Here is a 17,430-nt window from a genome sequence, read left to right on the forward strand (position 1 = left end):
CTCTTCTGAGGCAGTGAATTCCACCATTCTGTTTTACAGATCACTTATCTGTTCTTCTGCCTCAGTTCTTCTGCTATTGATTCCTTCTAATGTATTTTTCATTTCAGTTATTGTATTGTTCATTTCTGTTTGTTTGTTCTTTAGTGCTTCTAGGTGTTTGTTCCTTAATTCTTCTAGGTCTTTTTTAAACATTTCTTGCATCTTCTTGATCTTTGCCTCCATTCTTTTTCTGAGGTCCTGGATCATCTTCACTGTCATTATTCTGAATTCTTTTTCTGGAAGGTTGCCTATCTCCACTTCATTTATTTGTTTCTCTGGCGTTTTATCTTGTTCCTTCATCTGGTACATAGTCCTCTGCCTTTTCATTTTGTCTATCTTTCTGTGAATGTGGTTTTCGTTCCACAGGCTGTAGGATTGTAGTTGTTCTTGCTTCTGCTGTCTGCCCTCTGGTGGATGAGGCTATCTAAGAGGCTTGTGCAAGCTTACTGGTAGGAGGGACTGGTAGTGGGTAGAGCTGGGTGTTTTTCTGGTAGGCAGAGCTAAGTAAAACTCTAATCCGCTTGTCTGCTGATGGGTGGGGCTGAGTTCCTTACCTGTTGGTTGCTTGGCCTGGGTGACCCAGCACTGGAGCCCACAGACACTTTGGTGGGGCTAATGGGGTCACAGCAAGGAGTACTTCCCAGAACTTCTGCTGCCAGTGTCCTTGTCCCCGCGGTGAGCCACAGTCATCCCCTGCTTCTGCAGGAGACCCTCCAACGCTAACAGGTAGGTCTGGTTCAGTATCCTATGGGTCCTGATGTGCACGCTACTTTGTGTGTGCCCTCCAATAGTGGAGTCTTTGTTTCCCCCAGAACTGTCAAAATCCTGCAGTCAAATCCTGCTAGCCTTCAAAGTCTGATTCTCTGGGAATTCCCCCTCCCATTGCCAGACCCCCAGGTCAGTAAGCCTGATGCAGGGCTCAGAACCTTCACTTCTGTGGTATAATTGTTCTCCAGTTTGTGAGACACCCACCCAGCAGTTATGGGATTTGATTTTATTGTGATTGCGCCCCTCCTACCATCTCATTGTGGTTTCTCCTTTGTCTTTGGATGTGGGGTATCTTTTTGGTGAGTTCCAGTGCCTTCCTTTTGATGATTGTTCAGCAGTTAGTTGTGATTCCGGTGTCTCTCAAGAGGGAGTGAGTGCACATCCTTTTACTCCACCATCTTGAACCAGTCTCCACAGTGAACTTTCTTATATATTTCTTATACTTTGCACATTGATAGAGCCCTAATAGTGGAATGACTGGATCAAAGGATTAAAAACATCTCATTTGTGGCACTAAATGAATACCTTACCATAGACATTTAAATTTTAAAGTGAAAATTGTTTAAGTCAAGATTTGCACCCAAATCAAGAGGAAAGATTAATGTCTCCAGATTAGCATTTTTGTTTACGTAACAAAAATAGAATTCCAGTTACACCACAAACCCAGACCTGTTGCAATGGAGGTATTTAATTACCATTGTGGTGTCTGGAGTGCAGAGCTGCATGCTCTACCCCTGTCTTCTGCTTGGAGTGTGAGAACTTAAATGAGAAAACGGCTCTCAAGGTTCTGTCAGGCCATTTTAGGAAAGATCATCTCAGGACTCTGGCTTCGTGTTCTAATTTAATTTCTACTGATGCTAATTGGTAATGAGGACTCTTAGCACACTTTTTTTTTTTAAACAAGAAAAAAAGCATACAAATTTAATTTTTTTGCATGTACATGGGAGTCTTCAACAGGAAAATGAAGACCAGAAGTCATTAGGACCAAAAGCTTAAATACCTCGTTACACAGCAAACAATAAATTGTGGGGATGTGACAAGACAGAGGGGCTGGTGCTATGAGCAGTATATTGTGGGACAGTCACTAGCAGCTAAATGCGGGAAACGAATGGAAGGTCATTTTAGTAGGTGTGTTTGTACAGGTGCATTTCGGCATTGCCTCCCAGTCTCTGGTGATATGAGTGTTCTTCCTGGTACAGGGAGGGCACCTTTCTCAGGGGAAATTTCATGTCCTGCTTTTAGGTAGAAAGGGGGAGTCCCAGAGCCCTCCCTGTGTCTGCTGTTTCTCAAGCTTAGTGCACATTTTTTGAGCCTCACGTATATCAAACATTCTACTAAGTTCTAGAGCGAGAGAGGGAAGAGCGGGAGGTACTAAAACCAGAACGAAGAGTAAGGCAGGGCTTACTCCTTTCACTGCAGTGCAGAGCAAAGGCTGGAGGAGATTTGATTCCTTTATTGACTCTGTCAGGGAAAGACCTGGAGTCAAGCTGGACATGGGAACAAATGCCTTAATGACTCGGTCTCTGGGGAGAACCTAGGAGGCTGGTCAGTCACTAAGCCTGAAGAATATCGTACAATCTGTACTCAGTGAAAAAGCTCCTCAGGTTGCTTTAGCAAAGGAAACCCATGCGTGGCAAAGTAAGAAAGTCACAGACAGTGTGTGTGCTGGTTGGACTCAGAGCTTAGCCACTGGTTATAGTGTGGGTGTGACCTTAGACACGTGACTTTCTCTCTCCTATCCTCAGAGCCTCCCTCATGAGATGGAGATAGTCATGCCTATACCACAGGGATGTTGCAAAGATGAAAAGTGTTGAACTGCCCTTCTTCCCCAAATCCCATTCATGCTTCAGATCTCACCTAAATCAGCTTTCTCAGGGAGCTCTGTTAGCCCCCTCCTCTCCACACCAAGATGTGCTCCTGCAGCATCCTCTCTGGAAGAACTTACCTGATTGGCATCTCTTTTCCGTGGAATCAGGAACCTCTATGTCTCTAGCACCCAGACCAGGCTACTGCTTTGAGCAAGCCAAAGGGGATGAGCATACCTTTGTTTCTGTGTAGAGAGTATGTGCTCACCTAACGGATGGACTTTTATTCTGAAAAAGAAAACTATTTCTATTTTCCTGTAATATGGCTTTTTCAAAGAGGAACTGACCCTGGCATCTGTCAGCCAACCCTGGATGGGCTCAGGCCTGTGCACTGAGTACAGCAAGTGCCTAATCCTCCCAGGGCACCTCCATCTCCCCCGCCCACCAATCCTGTTTAAGCATCAAACAGGAAAGGCAAAGGTGGGTAAGGATTAAGCCTTGGAAGACATTATTTTGCTAATGAATTCTGAGTTTTTTCCAGGCTTGCAGGATTTCTGAACTCAACATTTTTTGAAAGAGCTATGTTGCCAGGAGGTGGGATCACAGTTAAGCTGAGAAAAACTCGTGCAGGACTGCCAGACTGAATTGAGACCCTCATGAATCTCATGCTTTTAGATTCAACCAGTAGTAACAGTGTATGTGCTGGAGGACTTCCCTGGTGGCGCAGGGGTTAAGAATCCTCCTGCCAGTGAACGGGACACAGGTTCGGTCCCTGGTCCAGGAAGATCCCACATGCCATGGAGCAACTAAGCCCGTGAGCCACAACTACTGAGCCTGCGCTCTAGAGCCTGTGAGCCACAACTACTGAGCCCATAAGCCACAACTACTGAAGCCCGCATGCCTAGAACCCATGCAACGCAACAAGAGAAGCCACTGCAATGAGAAGCCCGCGCACCACAACGAAGAGTAGCCCCCACTCGCCGCAACTAGAGAAAGCCCGCGCACAGCAACGAAGACCCAGTGCAGCCGAAAATAAATTTTTTTAAAAAAAGGTGTATGTGCTGGAGTAGGTGGCTACTCTTCATGTCCTGCAGGGCAAAGGGAGACCGAGCTTTCCAAGACAAGCGGAAGTCATGAGTCAGCCATGACTGTAAGGCTGTCACTTGGACACATGGAAAGCTTACAAGGAAGGCTCTGTGCCCCTCAGGAATGCAGCAACTCCCTTCGCCTTCTCTAGATGCTCAGGGCCCCAGACTATCAGCAAGAGGCTCCTGACGCCCGGGCCTTTCATCAGGGTGATGGAGGACAGGCTGCTGTGGTGGATGGTTGTTTCCGGGCTGTGCCCAGTAAGACTAAGCAAGCGTGAGGGTATCCAGGTGACTTCTCCAGAGGATGTGTCAGGCAGCATAGATTCCAGGTAGTTCAGGGTACCATTCTGGGAGATGTCTACCATAGACCACATCTGGAGTTGAACAGCTCAGGAAGTTGGCTTGCTCTAAGTGCAGCAGTTTACTTGGCAAGTGATAATGGGTCCCTGGGTCAGAAGTGAGGGGCCTCAAAAAGGATGGAAGTAGAATAGTAATCCTGGGTTACTGATGCAGTAAACGGCCACCTGCTTGCCCAAATAGGATGATGACCCTTTTGTTGGCTAGGTCAGCCTCTCTCTGAGGACTTTAAGGAAAGTTTGCTTGCCCTTCATTCTAATAGAACAATGCTTTTCCATTCTGGCTGCAGATTGGAAATCACCTTTGGAGCTTTAAGAAATTCAGATGTCCAGGCTCCAGCTCCAGAGATTTGATTCTGTAAGTTTTGGGTAAATCACCCCTTTTTCTTTTCTTAGAGGGGTCTGTTGGTGTCTCTTGGGGACTCCGATGTGACACAATGCCATGTGAATTAGGAAGTGCTGAAGGGAGGGCTGTGGGCTGAGGGGCTCCGTCTGTGTGTGGGGCAGCACCTGCAGTGAAGGCTCAGCTGGAATGAGGAAGTGCCCCCTGGACGTCTCCTCAAGGTCCCTAAGCACCTCAGCCCAGCTCACGTTCCTTTACAGGAGGCTGCTCCTCCTTTGTTCCTGCTCTCAGTTCACGGCGCCACTGCCCTGTCTCCCAGCGCAGACATTTGGGAATCATCTTTTTTTTTTTTTTTTTTTTTTTTTGCGGTACAAGGGCCTCTCACTGTTGTGGCCTCTCCTATTGCGGAGCACAGGCCGCGGACGCGCAGGCTCCGCGGCCATGGCTCATCTTCCCGGACGGGGGCACGAACCCATGTCCCCTGCGTCGGCAGGCGGACTCCCAACCACTGCGCCACCAGGGAGGCCCTGGGAATCATCTTTGATTCCAATCTCCACCCCACACACATATCTTAGACCTTCGCCGTCTCTCTAGTCCTAGTTCAAGTACCAAGAACTGTGAAGGCTCAGAGGCTTTACCTTCTCGCAGGCTAACTGCTTAGCTTGCCTCGGTTTCACCAATGCTCGCAGGAGGCGTGAGACTTCTGGGTCAGAGACAAAGGACGGCCTTGCAGATGGTGTGAGCTTCATGTTTGTGATAGTTCCTGAGCCCCTAGTCCCTCAGAGGACAGTGACCCAGGTGGCTACTGCACACACACTGTCTCTGCTGCAAGGTGCACTGAGCTCAGGGATCCCCCAACTTTTTTTTTTTTTTTTTTTGCTGCGCCTCCTGGCTTGCGGGATCTTAGTTCCCTGACCAGGGATCAAACCCAGGCCTCAGCAGTGAAAGCCTGGAGTCCTAACCACTGGACCGCCAGGGAATTCCCAGGTATCCCCCAACTTTCTAAGGAGTCTGCAAACAATCCCGACCAAACTTTGCCCCGAGGGAGGTGTTTTTAATTATCTCACACAGTACAAAAGTATGCCCCTGCCCTCAGAAGGAGACCCTATCTCTATCTTACAAGGCTGTTACATAAACATCCTCGAAGAGATAGTTTGAGATGAAAGCTCTTCACAGAAGTATAGAAACATGAGACACCCATGGAGAATTGTCTCCCGACACTAGGAACTCATCACAATTACCTATGAATCTCTGCTATTAGTCTCTCTTCCACTAGCAATAGTTCTGGTTCTAGATCAAAACATAAAGCAAATATGCCGATCGTCTGTTTAAACTTTGGTTTTCCACTACATAATAACAAGTTAAAATGTCTAAGGCCCCATCCCATCTGGTCTGCTCTGCTCTATTTCTCCTTCCCTATCTCTTACTTCTACTCTGCTTTCACAGGTAGCTTCTGCTCCAGGATGCTCGGAGCTGAGTCGTCTCTCTACAGAACCCCTATGACTCTGTTTATACGTCAGTTAATATCCTTACTTGTTTGCTTTACTATGGTAGTCAGATAAATATGTTTCTCATCTTCTCCCCCAATGGAACCTATCTATCTCCTTGTTCTATCCATAGTCCAACATGGTGCCTGATGTACCCAGTATGTGCTCAGTAGATCTTTGTGTAGTGAGGAAGGCTGCTAGGTCAGCAAGTCAGGCTGTTTGGGGTTTTTCTGAACTTTGAGGGTTAAAGCTGGCAGCCCCAGTTGTTTCAGTCCTCTGGGCTTTGTTTTCCTGAGTTCTGTGGCCATAACCTGTAAGCATAAAAAGTTGTTCCAGGGAGGTCTTGATGCTTTAGTGACTAGCCATGTGAATCAAGATTTCATTCCAATCCAAACAACAGAATACCTTGCTCTAGGGGTTTAAACAGGTAGGTGTGTGTCCCCTGCATTACCTGAGGTTCCTCAGTACAGGGCTGATCCTTCGGTTCATTGTGGGATCCAGGTTCTTTCCACCTTTCTGCTCCACTGCGCTTAATGTGGAGGCTTTCATTCTCATGCTCATACTTCCTGGCTGCAAGAGGGCTCCTGCACTTCTGGGGCCCATAGCAACATCTGAGGTAGGGAAAAGGAAGAAAATGAAAAGGTGAAGGGCCAAAGGCCTTCCAGCAGGTCTCTGCCTTTTTGTTTACTAACGGATGCCCTTCCCATGAACTTCTATAGAGTGGTAACACCGACTTCGAAAGCCAGGGAATTGGAGTATTTTAAGCTTGGTACATTGTCCTCCTGAACAAAATTGGGTTCTGTAAATAGGGCAGAAGGGGTAGCTGGATATTGGGTAAATAACTTGCAATATCTGCCCCAAAGACAGATGTCCCTTTTCTTTTTGTATTGTTTTTTGTCTTTGCATTGTTCTTTTTAAAAAATTTTATTTCATTGAAGTACAGATTGCTTTACAATGTTGTGTTAGTTTCAGGTGTACAGCAGAATGATTCAGTTATACATATACGTAATACTTTGCATCTGCTAATCTGTAGTTTCTTTATTTATTGGTCCTACCAACGTGAGCTTTTGCCCAGGCCCACTGTTCCTGTGTCCGATGACTTTGTGGACATTCATGTCCTGAGTCCTGAATGATTTTTCCTTCCTCTTTCCCTTTCATGCTCTGCCTTGTCTTCTCAGAAACTGAAGGCATTTTTGTTTGTTTGTTTGGGTCTCTTATTGATATTATATTCCTCTTCAACCATGGCAGGGAGGTGGGGAGTTCCGGCATTTTTTGGTCCTGGGTTAGTCACCTCTAGAGAAAACAAGGTTTGGCAACCATTCCTGTGCTGTAGCCGCACTTTAGCTCCTGGTCTGTGCATTCCCTGGCGGTCTGAGGCGCGGAGACTTACCTGGGCCTCCGCACGCTGGGGGATGTGAGGAACGTACTCTCCTTTGGTGCGTTATGTCAGTGAAACATTTAGGAGCAGGCTGTTTCTCTTCAGGGCTGTTTCCGCTGAGTGGATTGAAACTTTTAATTCTCTGAGCCTCTTTAAATGAGAAGACTCATAGCTGAAGGGTTGGCTACAAAGAGGAAATCGTGGTTGATCAGGTTATCCCGGGAGTTTGGCAGGTGTTAGAATTCTCTGCTTCTCAAAGAGCAGAGTGTAATCGCTTGGGTTAGCAGGGTCGTGTATTCCATAAGAGCTCCTGAATCATGGGATAAAGGGGGTGGGGAGGATATTTTTGGCCTCAGGAGAAGGGCTGCATTCCTGATCCAGCCAAGAAAGGATGTCCTAAATTCCTACAGTCCCCTCAGGGTGCTGCCAGCCCCAGCCCACTTCCATCAGCAGGATGGCTTGGGTACGGGCATGGGTACGGCTTACAGCTGTTTGGGTTTCCAAGATTCCTGACACTTGACAGTGAGACTGCAGCTGTCACTGGCCTTCAGAATGTCGAGTCTTTTCTCTGAGGGGATAAAAACAATCCAAGTTTGCACAGGTCATAAACATGCCCTGGGGTCAAGTATTTGGACCTCTGTTTGACAAGGCCCTTCCCATGGCGCTGCTTCTCTTCCCCTAAAAATCCCCACCCCTTCTGCTCTGGAAGCAGACAGACTACACGCGAGGTCTCCACAGGGTCAAGCCACGCAGGCTTCCGGGGGCTCTGGAGTTGAGGGGAACAGGGCGGGGTGGGCCAGGTGGGGCCTCTAACAGGCTGGAGACGTACGCCCTGCCCAAAGGCACAGGGTCACAGCCACACACCGCGCTCCTGGGATGCAGAATGCCTGGTTGCCAGCTCTCCCCCTTTTAAAAGAAAAGTCAAATAACTAGATTTTTATGTAAAATCGTCCAAAATTTCAGTGTTTACAGCTGTTTGTTTTCTTCTTTCTTTTTCAAAATACCATGTGGAACAAACACAGATGTATGAAGGCCCCCAGTCTGCCGTGGTCTCTAGAGGAAGAACTGGGTTAGCCAGGTCACAGATGCCTCAGGAGTGTTAAATGAGGACTCTTGTGGAAGAAGAGGCCCTGCACCCCTCCCTCCTCTCTCCATGTGAGTGGTGCCTGGAGTGTGTTCATCACTTGGAACCAATCAGAACGGCGGTTCACAGGCTTGGCAACAGGTGCAGAAGTGTTGGGAGAGGTGGATGACAGTGCTAAGAGGCAATTAGACTCCAATTAGCTAAACACCAGCTCCAGTGGGTACTTGGAGGTGTGCCCTGTGCCACCTCTTTTTAGAGGCCCTCTCTGATACATCTGGTAAGCGGCGCTGGTGAAGGGTGCGTGGGTGTAGCTGATCTAAGGCCCGGATGCCAGGAGGGAGGTGCGGCCACCCCACCCTTGTGACGCCACTACCCCTTGTGGTGGGTCCCCTTAGGAGACTAGCAAGCACTTTGCAGGAGCAGAGCGTCCAGGAGGTGACACGTACAAGTGGATCAGGAGGAGGCCGAATTGAGAAATTGATAAGGGCTCTTGAAGAAGAAAGGAATGGAGTTTTAAATTTAGGATTAGGGGCAGAAAGCAGAGGGGACTTACAGGTCAGATGTTTTGAGTTGAGCATCTGCAAATGCTCACGACTTAGCATGTGAGGTTTGTTTTTCAAAACCTGGAATATGTCTCTAATGTCCAGATGTGGGAAAACGGCTAAGTAAATTACGGTGCTTCCATATAACTGGAGAATATGCAGCCATTAAGAATGAGGTTATGAGACAGTTCTTAGTAATGTGGAAAAATGCTTATTGTGTACATGGAAAAAAAAGGAGGTAGCTGCATGTGGCATAACACTTCAACTACGTAAAATATGCAGGCACACAGGGCAACGGCTGCGGAGAGCACGCCAGAACACCCTTCCGAAACTGCCTCAGATGAAGCCTGCCTTTTACAGAGTAAGGGCCCACCAAATCAGGTTACAAACGCCCAGAGGTACAGGTAATCTCTGCTTTCCATCTCTTGCTTTTCTTTGGTCAGTGCAGGGGAAGGCCCTGCGTCTCACAGTGCCCCTGATAAGGGGAACAAGAGGGCAAGGGGTAGGAGAGGGGGAAGCAGAGGATGTAACAGATTGTGTAGATTGTGCTATTATGAAGCTCAATGGTCACTTTGCTGTGTCACTTCCCCTAACTTCTACTGGGCACCAGGGGATGAGGGGTGTGGGTGAAAAGAGTGGAATATGAGTCATTAATAACTCCTTCCATACTTACCTGCACAAAAAGGGAAGTCATTATAGGAGAGGCATGGTGGAGAATGGGATACATTCTAGAACCATAAAAAAACGGAGGGTGAGGGGGAAGGAACTGTGTACGGATAGTCGGCACCAACTGAAGTTAGGGACTATTTGGGTTCCTGCAGAGATGAGTCTAAAATCAAAGCCGCTCTGGTTAATATTTCCTCCCCGTGGTTCCCTCTGATTAGGGCAGCACTTTATCTTTTACTGTTGGGTTGCAATCTTAAGAGTATGATTCAACCTTTACCTCCTTCATAAGTTCTAGGTAATCGCAGGTATTCATCTGATGTGCTTATGTTAGACACGGGGAAGAACGGAGCGCCGAGAAGCAGAGCAGACACCCCTGAAGAGCGCTCAAGGTCAAAGGCAGCTGACCTTCTCTGGTCCTGGTGGTGGGGTGATGGTGACCGCACGAGAGCTCTGTGAGATGTCCTCAAAGGAGCAGGGGTTTTTCATCTGAGGGCACGGACACCCTAAGGGCAGGGGTGTAGCCAGCTTCCCAGCAGGCTTAGCTCTGTTCTTTGTATGACAGTTCATTAAAAATGAACCAAAGAAACCACAAAAACACCATTTGGCTAGAAAATCCCCAACTTGAAACTTGGCCTATTTTAAAGTAGATATGGTTATAAAATTCAAAGTGAGAATTCATATAGGAATTTATTTTTGACAGTAATCTGAGGGTATAGTTTTTGAGTTTCTTTCCTTCAGGATTCCTGGGAATCAATAAATGACAAAATAACTACTGCAATAGTAAGTGATATCTGTCAAGTATACTTGAAAATCAGATTTTTTAAAAAACTTAAGTACAGTTGATGTACAATATAATGTTTCAAGGGTACCACATAGTGATTTGACATTTAAATACATTATGAAATAATCACCATGTCTAGTAACAAGTTATTACAATATTATTGACTATATTCCCTATGCCGTGTATCACATCCCCGTGACTTTATAACTAGAAATCTGTACCTCTTAATCCCCTTCATCTATTTCATCCAGCTATACACCCCTCTCCCCTCTGGCAACCACCAGTTTGTTCTCTGTATCTGTGAGTCTGCTTCTGTTTTGTTTTTGTTGTTTTTAGATTCCAAGTATAAGTGAATCATATGGTGTTTGTCTTTCTGTCTTACTTCACTCGGCATAATATCCTCTACATCCAGCCACGGTGTTGCACATGCTGAGAGTTCACTCTTTTTTTATGACTGAGTAATATTTCATTGTAAATACAGTTAACCCTTAAACAACACATGTTTCAACTGCACGGGTCCACTTATACGTGGATTTTTTTCAATAAAAACTACAGTACTACACAATCTGTGGTTGGTTGATTTCACAGATGCAGGACCATGGATACAGAGGGCCAACTGTGGTACTTGAGCATCCATGGAGTTTTGGTATCTGAGGCAGGTCCTGGAACCGATCCCCAGTGGATATCAAGGTACGACTGCATACGCCACTGTATATTCTTTACACATTCATCTATTGATGGACACTTAGGTTGCTTCCATATCTTGAACATAGGGGTGCATGTCTTTTCAAACTAGTGTTTTTGTGTTCTTTGGGTAAATACACAGAAGGGGAGTTGCTGGATTGTATTGTAGTTCTATTTTAAATTTTTCAAGGAACACTAAATCCAACCCTAGATCTTCTAAAAATATGTATGAAGTTTATATACTGGAAATCTGGGTTAAAGCTTTAAAATTTTTTATCTTGAGATAACAGAAATCTAATAAAGATGTTTTGAATTATTTAATTTAAAAAAATCCCAAACTTGAGACTAAGAGGCTTCAAAGTATGACAGGATTAGGCTTTAAACTTGCTTGATGAAGATTAAAAAACCTAGCTAGTCAATTTTCTTAAAACCTAATCCTGAAACAGAAAATTCTCTATATATGTGACCAACACCAAAACACTATAAAGTTCCACACACCACTGAATGTGGTTTTACCTTCGTATGGTTAAGCAGATTAATGTAAGATTGCACACATGCCTACCAGCAAAACCACAGATCTCTGAGTCACGGATAAGTTCTAAGAATGTACTCTGAGGTTGGGGGTGAATATGAAAATGAAGTTTTTTTTTTTTTAGATTGTAGATGGTATTTGAATCAAGTCACTTCTCCCCTGAGCCCCTGTGTCCATGACTTAACCATCCTACTTGCTCCATTTTTACTCCTTAAAAGCTGCATTCATAATGCTGGGGATCAGAGAAACCATTAAAACCACTTGGGAGAAGACATCACCCTGATCCTCCAGTTTGCTTAGGAAGTCGGAGGCTCTACATTTCTCTTTGGACAAATGTGACATCAGGCAGTAGAAAAGCCAGGGACTGAGGAAACGAATGTCAGGAGAACCCAGGCATCAGTTCCTACCTGGCTTAAGTTTGGTCTAATTATAGTTGGTTCCAGTATATAAATGAATTGTTGCCATATTAAATGTCTATCCAGTGTTATAAATAGCAGACAGATGCATATTGTCCATTTCTGAAATGATGACAGATTACAATCTCTGTGGCCATGGCGAAAAAGCTCAATTTGGTAAAAGGGTTTGTTTGTTTTTCTGGGAAGAAACAAAGTAAGGATAAGGAACTTCAAAAAGTCAACTGAGAAGGAAAGAATAAATAAATTGAACTTAGGAGCATAAGTTCCATGCAAAGCTCACTTTTTCCTTCAAATACTGTAGCTTACAGTATTTGAAGGAAATACTTCAAATACTTCATGGCATACAAGGAACTAATAACTTACCCCTGGAAACCTCCAACAAGGGACTCTGCCTGTCTAGTCAAGAAGCATAATGATAAATGAGTGGGTTCTATTACAGGATTCAGAGCACAGTTACCATAAACCTTTATGCAAAACACATAGCATTTATACATAAGAAAAGATGAAAGACATATGAGAAGTATATATATTAAAAAGGTGTATTTTATATGTACTGATAAAAAGTTGGCAGCACTGAAAATGGGAAGGGGGGATTGTTTTGTTTCTATACTGAGGAAAAACTCAGTACTATAGCTTTTATCTATATTGACTTAGTAATAATACTAATAAAAGCTAATATCACTGAGCGAGTACTGTTATTCCCACTTTACAGATGAAGAGGTCTGAGACAGGAAGAGGAAGTACTACAGTGGGAGCTACACTGAAAGGCCTTCTCTGCCCACCTGGCCATCTTAGTTTCAGGGGGAAGGAGGTAAGAGGTTATACACTCTGTATGGAGGATAACTGGGTGCTCCTCAAACTATTAATAGACACTATTAATACATTATTAATACACTATTAATAGAGACAGAGTCTACTATCAAAAAAAATGCTCTGAAGTCAGACAAATATCTAAATGTCAATTTCTCTATCAATCTCTCCAGAACTAATTCTCCTATTTGGCTTTTGTTCTTTGAATTCCTTTAGCCAGGAATCCTGTAGGGGGAAGGTGGGGAATATAGTTTAGGCCATAAGATGTCATAGTTCCCTCCAGCTTTACCGTCAACCCCCGAAAGTTTGAACTGTCACAAAAACCCTGGGAAGGAGGAATTATTAAACTCAATGAGAAAACAGGCCCAGAGAGTTTAAGTAATTGGCAATGGTCACATAGGTAGTAAGTAATAGAATCAGGATGTGACTACGGAAGAGGCAGTATCCAGAGACCTTACTCTTTCCACTTATCACACTTTTCAAATAGTTTCCACAACATTTTAGTAAGACAGACCTTTAAAACACATCTGTGACGCCACATGACATATAATGATGTATCTTTGTATGTAAACTAAGAGATCACATCTGTGAAAAAAAAACCCTCAATTTTCCTGGTTACAGCCATGAAGATTCACCCCAGATATCATTAAGTGCTTTTTTTTTTTTTTTTTTTGCGGTACGCGGGCCTCTCACGGTTGTGGCCTCTCCCGTTGCAGAGCACAGGCTCCGGACGCGCAGGCTCAACGGCCATGGCTCACGGGCCCAGCCGCTGCGCGGCATGTGGGATCCTCCCGGACCGGGGCACGAACCCGTGTCCTCTGCATTGGCAGGCGGACTCTCAACCACTGTGCCACCAGGGAAACCCCTCATTAAGTGCTTTTTAATAGACACTTGTATGATTCAAATGTATGGCTTCCTAGAGTTAAGAAGTGTCTTTTAAGCTTATTGATTATAGTAACAGCTGGATACAAAGGATAATGCTTACCTGAGTAATAGACATCTTCACCCCTTATGTTCAACAGAATTAGATAATAAGCCTTCTAATGATACCAAGGAGAATTTCTTTTTGAAATCTTCACATGCAGGGGTTTCTCAGAACACTTCACCCTAATGCTTATATCTGAGAGCATTCTGTTCCACCCAAGAGGAAATTGTATTAGAACTGAAAAATTTTGTTCCACATCTCCACTGTTATCAGATAGTATGCTCAAAGCATGTTTTATCAAGGAAGACACAGGATTATGGGCCAGTATTTAATCAATTTTGCTTTGAGCACAGTGAAGTTACACTCTGGGTGGGTGGTTAGCAAGATTCCAAGGAGCTAATGGGACTGGGAGGGAGGAAAGGAGGACATTCCAGTGCATTTCGCTCAGACATCTCCTTCCCTCTAAGTTTTGGCCTTTTTGCTTTTCATCTGTGCTCTAGTCCTGGCACAAAGTGGTAATGAAAGTTTTGTTTTGCGGCTCCTCCCATCTTTCCCTTAGAATGCACTCTTAGTGAGTAGCAAACTAACGTAAAGGTGGTCTCTAAAACTAAGACCAAGTAGTAGGAGAGGGATGGTGTTGTCTGTGGACTCCCACCCACTGCCCTGGCACAGCAGCGCATCACCGAGTTTGGTGGAGCCCTGTTATCATAAGGGCACAGCCTCTGGTCTGGTCACGCCGCAGAACAACTGGTGATTTGAATTGCATTTTGTTTTGCTGAAGATGAGAGCTCCTAGCATATCAGCAAATTGACTGCTGGCAGCTGTGGCCCAGACAGTATTTTTTTTTTTTTTTTTTCCTCAAGTCCGTGCTTTTTGGACGCTTCTGTTCCGAAGTTTTCTATATAATGCTTTTCAATACAGACAGATCTTACTATCAAAAAAGGAAAATTCTCTGAAGTCAAATACCTACATCTCAATTTCTCTATCAATCTATCTAGAAATAGTTCAGGCACTCTGGAAGTTTCATGGAAGTAGGGATTCATTCAACAAATACTTACTGAGCACCAACAATGAGCAGGCACTGTTCTAGGAGCTGGAAATAGAAGTAAAATATACAAATAAACCAAATGATGTCATTACAGTTTATATACTGTTTATTTAGTTATTAATATGGACAGCCTATTATGCAACATTACAGATGTCTTTCAAAATCTAAAATAAAATATAGTCCACTATCCAGCCCAGGAGAAGACAATGAACCAGATCGTTCTTACAGTAAATGTAGCAAAAGCGCTCACAATAACCGTCCTTTGCTTGGACATCAGAGGGAACAGTCACTCAAAAAGTTCTTTACCTCCACTGGGGTTTTAACTTTCTCGAATTACAGCTATTTCAGAGTCAGAAGTCCAACTTCGATCACCCCATAGAGATGCGCAGCATCAATTCTGGAGAGCAAGGAGCCCACCTTACCTTTCAGCCAGTATTTGTCAAACACGGGCATTCGGAGAAGGCAGGTATGTCACAGGGATGTTCATGTGTTTCAAAGCTCTAAGACCCGTTTGGTGTGGTGGTAGCAGTGAAGAGTGTACTACATTCTGCCAAGGGGGCTTCTGACCTCTTCAGTCTTGGCACTTGGCACTGTCACTTTCCGATAGGCTTTAAGATCCACTGCAGTTCTCTGTGGAAAGTGGAGGTGGGAAACTCTAACAGCTACTGGGATGAGGCCATGTGCAGAATGAACTGGACTGGCTACTATGGCTTTTATGACCTTCCTTTCTTTAGTCTAGACAAACACTTCTTAATCTTTTTTCATATGCCCTGCTAGTTCTCGTATAAAATTTAAAAGGGTTAAAAGACCAAGGAAACTTCTTGCTTTCAAGCTGAATGGTGAAAAACAGGAAAAAAAAAATCCATTTTCTAAAGAGCTGTACTCAACTTTCTCAGTTGAAAACAAATGCCAAGTGACTTTTAAAGAGATGTGGTGAACAATGTTGATTAACTGACAGAAGAAATTCTGAGGTGAAACTGTACATGTATCAGAATCTAAAATACAGGCAAAAAACAAGATGTACTAGTGTACTATATTCTTCAACCCCTTAGTTTCATGCTGAAAACTACAAATGTTTTCAGCATCAGGCTACTGATGACGGCCAGTTAAATATGACATAGAAAACCTTAGAAAGTCTTGCCAAGTTTGTGGCAGTTTCAAGAGTCTACAAAGGAAGAAGAAGAAACCAGAGGGTAAAGAGCGAGAGCATTGGACTTTATTTAACTCTAGGTACCATGGGTTTGACATTAGCAGGTAAGACTAATGAATAAGCAGCCATACAGGTTTTTTGGTCACTGTGCTTTCCAAGCACCAAGAAATGGAGCTATTTTTACTATTCAGTTCCATCTTTCATAAGCTAGTCAGATCCTGCTGCATTCTCATTTGTTTCTAATTAATTTACCAGTACATTATTATGTAGTCTACCAAGGACAAGGAGCAAGTCATTGTGTAGTACCAAGTTTACGTCATCATCATAGGACTACAACATGCACATTCTACTTAATGTAGCTCAAGCAACAGGAATACAAGGAAACAGTTATGGGGTGGAGACTTGTTTTTGACAAATTCATGTTCACACTAACTAACTAACTAACTATGGGTTTAGAAATCTTAGTGGGAAGGTACCTACAGCAGTTCTTCAATTGGCATTGGAACATTACACGCATGCACAAGTGATATGGAAGAGAATGAAGCAGAAGAGGCAGCTGGATGGAGGACAAAGGGGAAATGAGGGGTGTATCAGGGAGCGGTAGTTCTCAGCTTTCCACAGCAAGTCTCTGCTCTGTGAGAGAAGCCTGTTGAGCAACACTTTTGTTCTCATGACTGCGAAGTTTGGATACAACATCTAGAAAGGCCAAATCCTGTACTTCCTTGTGTAGAGATTCTGGAAGACAAAAACAAGGCACCAGGTATGCTTCTATTAGGTTGTTCTAATCTTTCTTACTATACACTCGACCTAAAACATATACCCAAAATGCTCATTTAAATGATACCGAGTTATAAAACTAGAAACAATTCTGGAAAAAGACACAGCAGTAGCCTAGAAATGTCTTTTTTAGGGATGTTAGAATAAAAAAATCAGAAACCCTTTATAAAAATAAATCATATGTCAAGTTCTACAGTCAAAGGTTGATTAAAATAATGAGTTATAATTAAAACACAGCTCATTGTATGATTTCAAGGTTCAGTTATACACTCCTAACTTAACCCTATCATCAGTTCAAATATGAAGTCCAATACTTACGGAAAAATCTTAGATCTGTTTCAAACTAATTTTGTGGCAAACAAAAAGGTTATTACCTCACATCCTTTCAACAAATTTCTGTGATAGGAAATCTAAAAAGGAGCCTACTATATCTTCCTCTTTCTGGTTTTCTTGCTCTATTTAACTTCAGTTACAGTAAAATACAGGATTCCTCTTAAGTCCGGTAAGTTTAATGTAATTAGCATCCCTCAAACTGATGTGTTTATTTTGATAAAACTGAGGTATAAAACCAGAACCAGCTGGAGTAGCAATACTCATATCAGACAAAATAGACTTCAAAATAAAGACTGTTACAAGAGACAAAGAAGGACACTATGTAATTAATGATCAAGGGATCAATCCAAGAAGGAGATATAACAATTTTAAATATATATGCACCCAACACAGGAGCACCTTAAAGGCAAATACTAAC

General features: G+C 43.8%; 1 protein-coding gene and 1 long non-coding RNA gene across 9 annotated transcripts in view; one reads left to right on the forward strand and one right to left on the reverse strand.

Annotated features, from left to right (window-relative positions):
* Window positions 1-2,771: 2,771 nt before the first annotated feature.
* On the forward strand, window positions 2,772-12,782 carry LOC141278825 (uncharacterized). The gene is made up of 4 exons (XR_012332175.1): window positions 2,772-4,414; window positions 8,287-8,419; window positions 10,926-11,027; window positions 12,682-12,782. It is a non-coding gene; the product is annotated as an uncharacterized lncRNA (long non-coding RNA).
* Window positions 12,783-14,840: 2,058 nt separating this feature from the next.
* The window catches only part of RAP1GDS1 (Rap1 GTPase-GDP dissociation stimulator 1), a 155,985-nt gene continuing 153,395 nt past the window's right edge, over window positions 14,841-17,430 (reverse strand). For all 8 annotated transcript variants that reach the window (XR_012332173.1, XM_019926439.3, XM_019926441.3 and 5 more), the window contains one exon: window positions 14,841-16,637. Coding sequence is in view for 7 of the 8 variants with exons in the window: in XM_019926439.3 (XP_019781998.1) it covers window positions 16,510-16,637 (128 nt within the window). In the remaining variant the exon portion in view is untranslated. The remainder of the gene's footprint in view (window positions 16,638-17,430) is intronic.

Source organism: Tursiops truncatus, chromosome 5 (assembly GCF_011762595.2).
Source record: "Tursiops truncatus isolate mTurTru1 chromosome 5, mTurTru1.mat.Y, whole genome shotgun sequence".
NCBI classification, from domain to species: Eukaryota; Metazoa; Chordata; class Mammalia; order Artiodactyla; family Delphinidae; genus Tursiops; species Tursiops truncatus.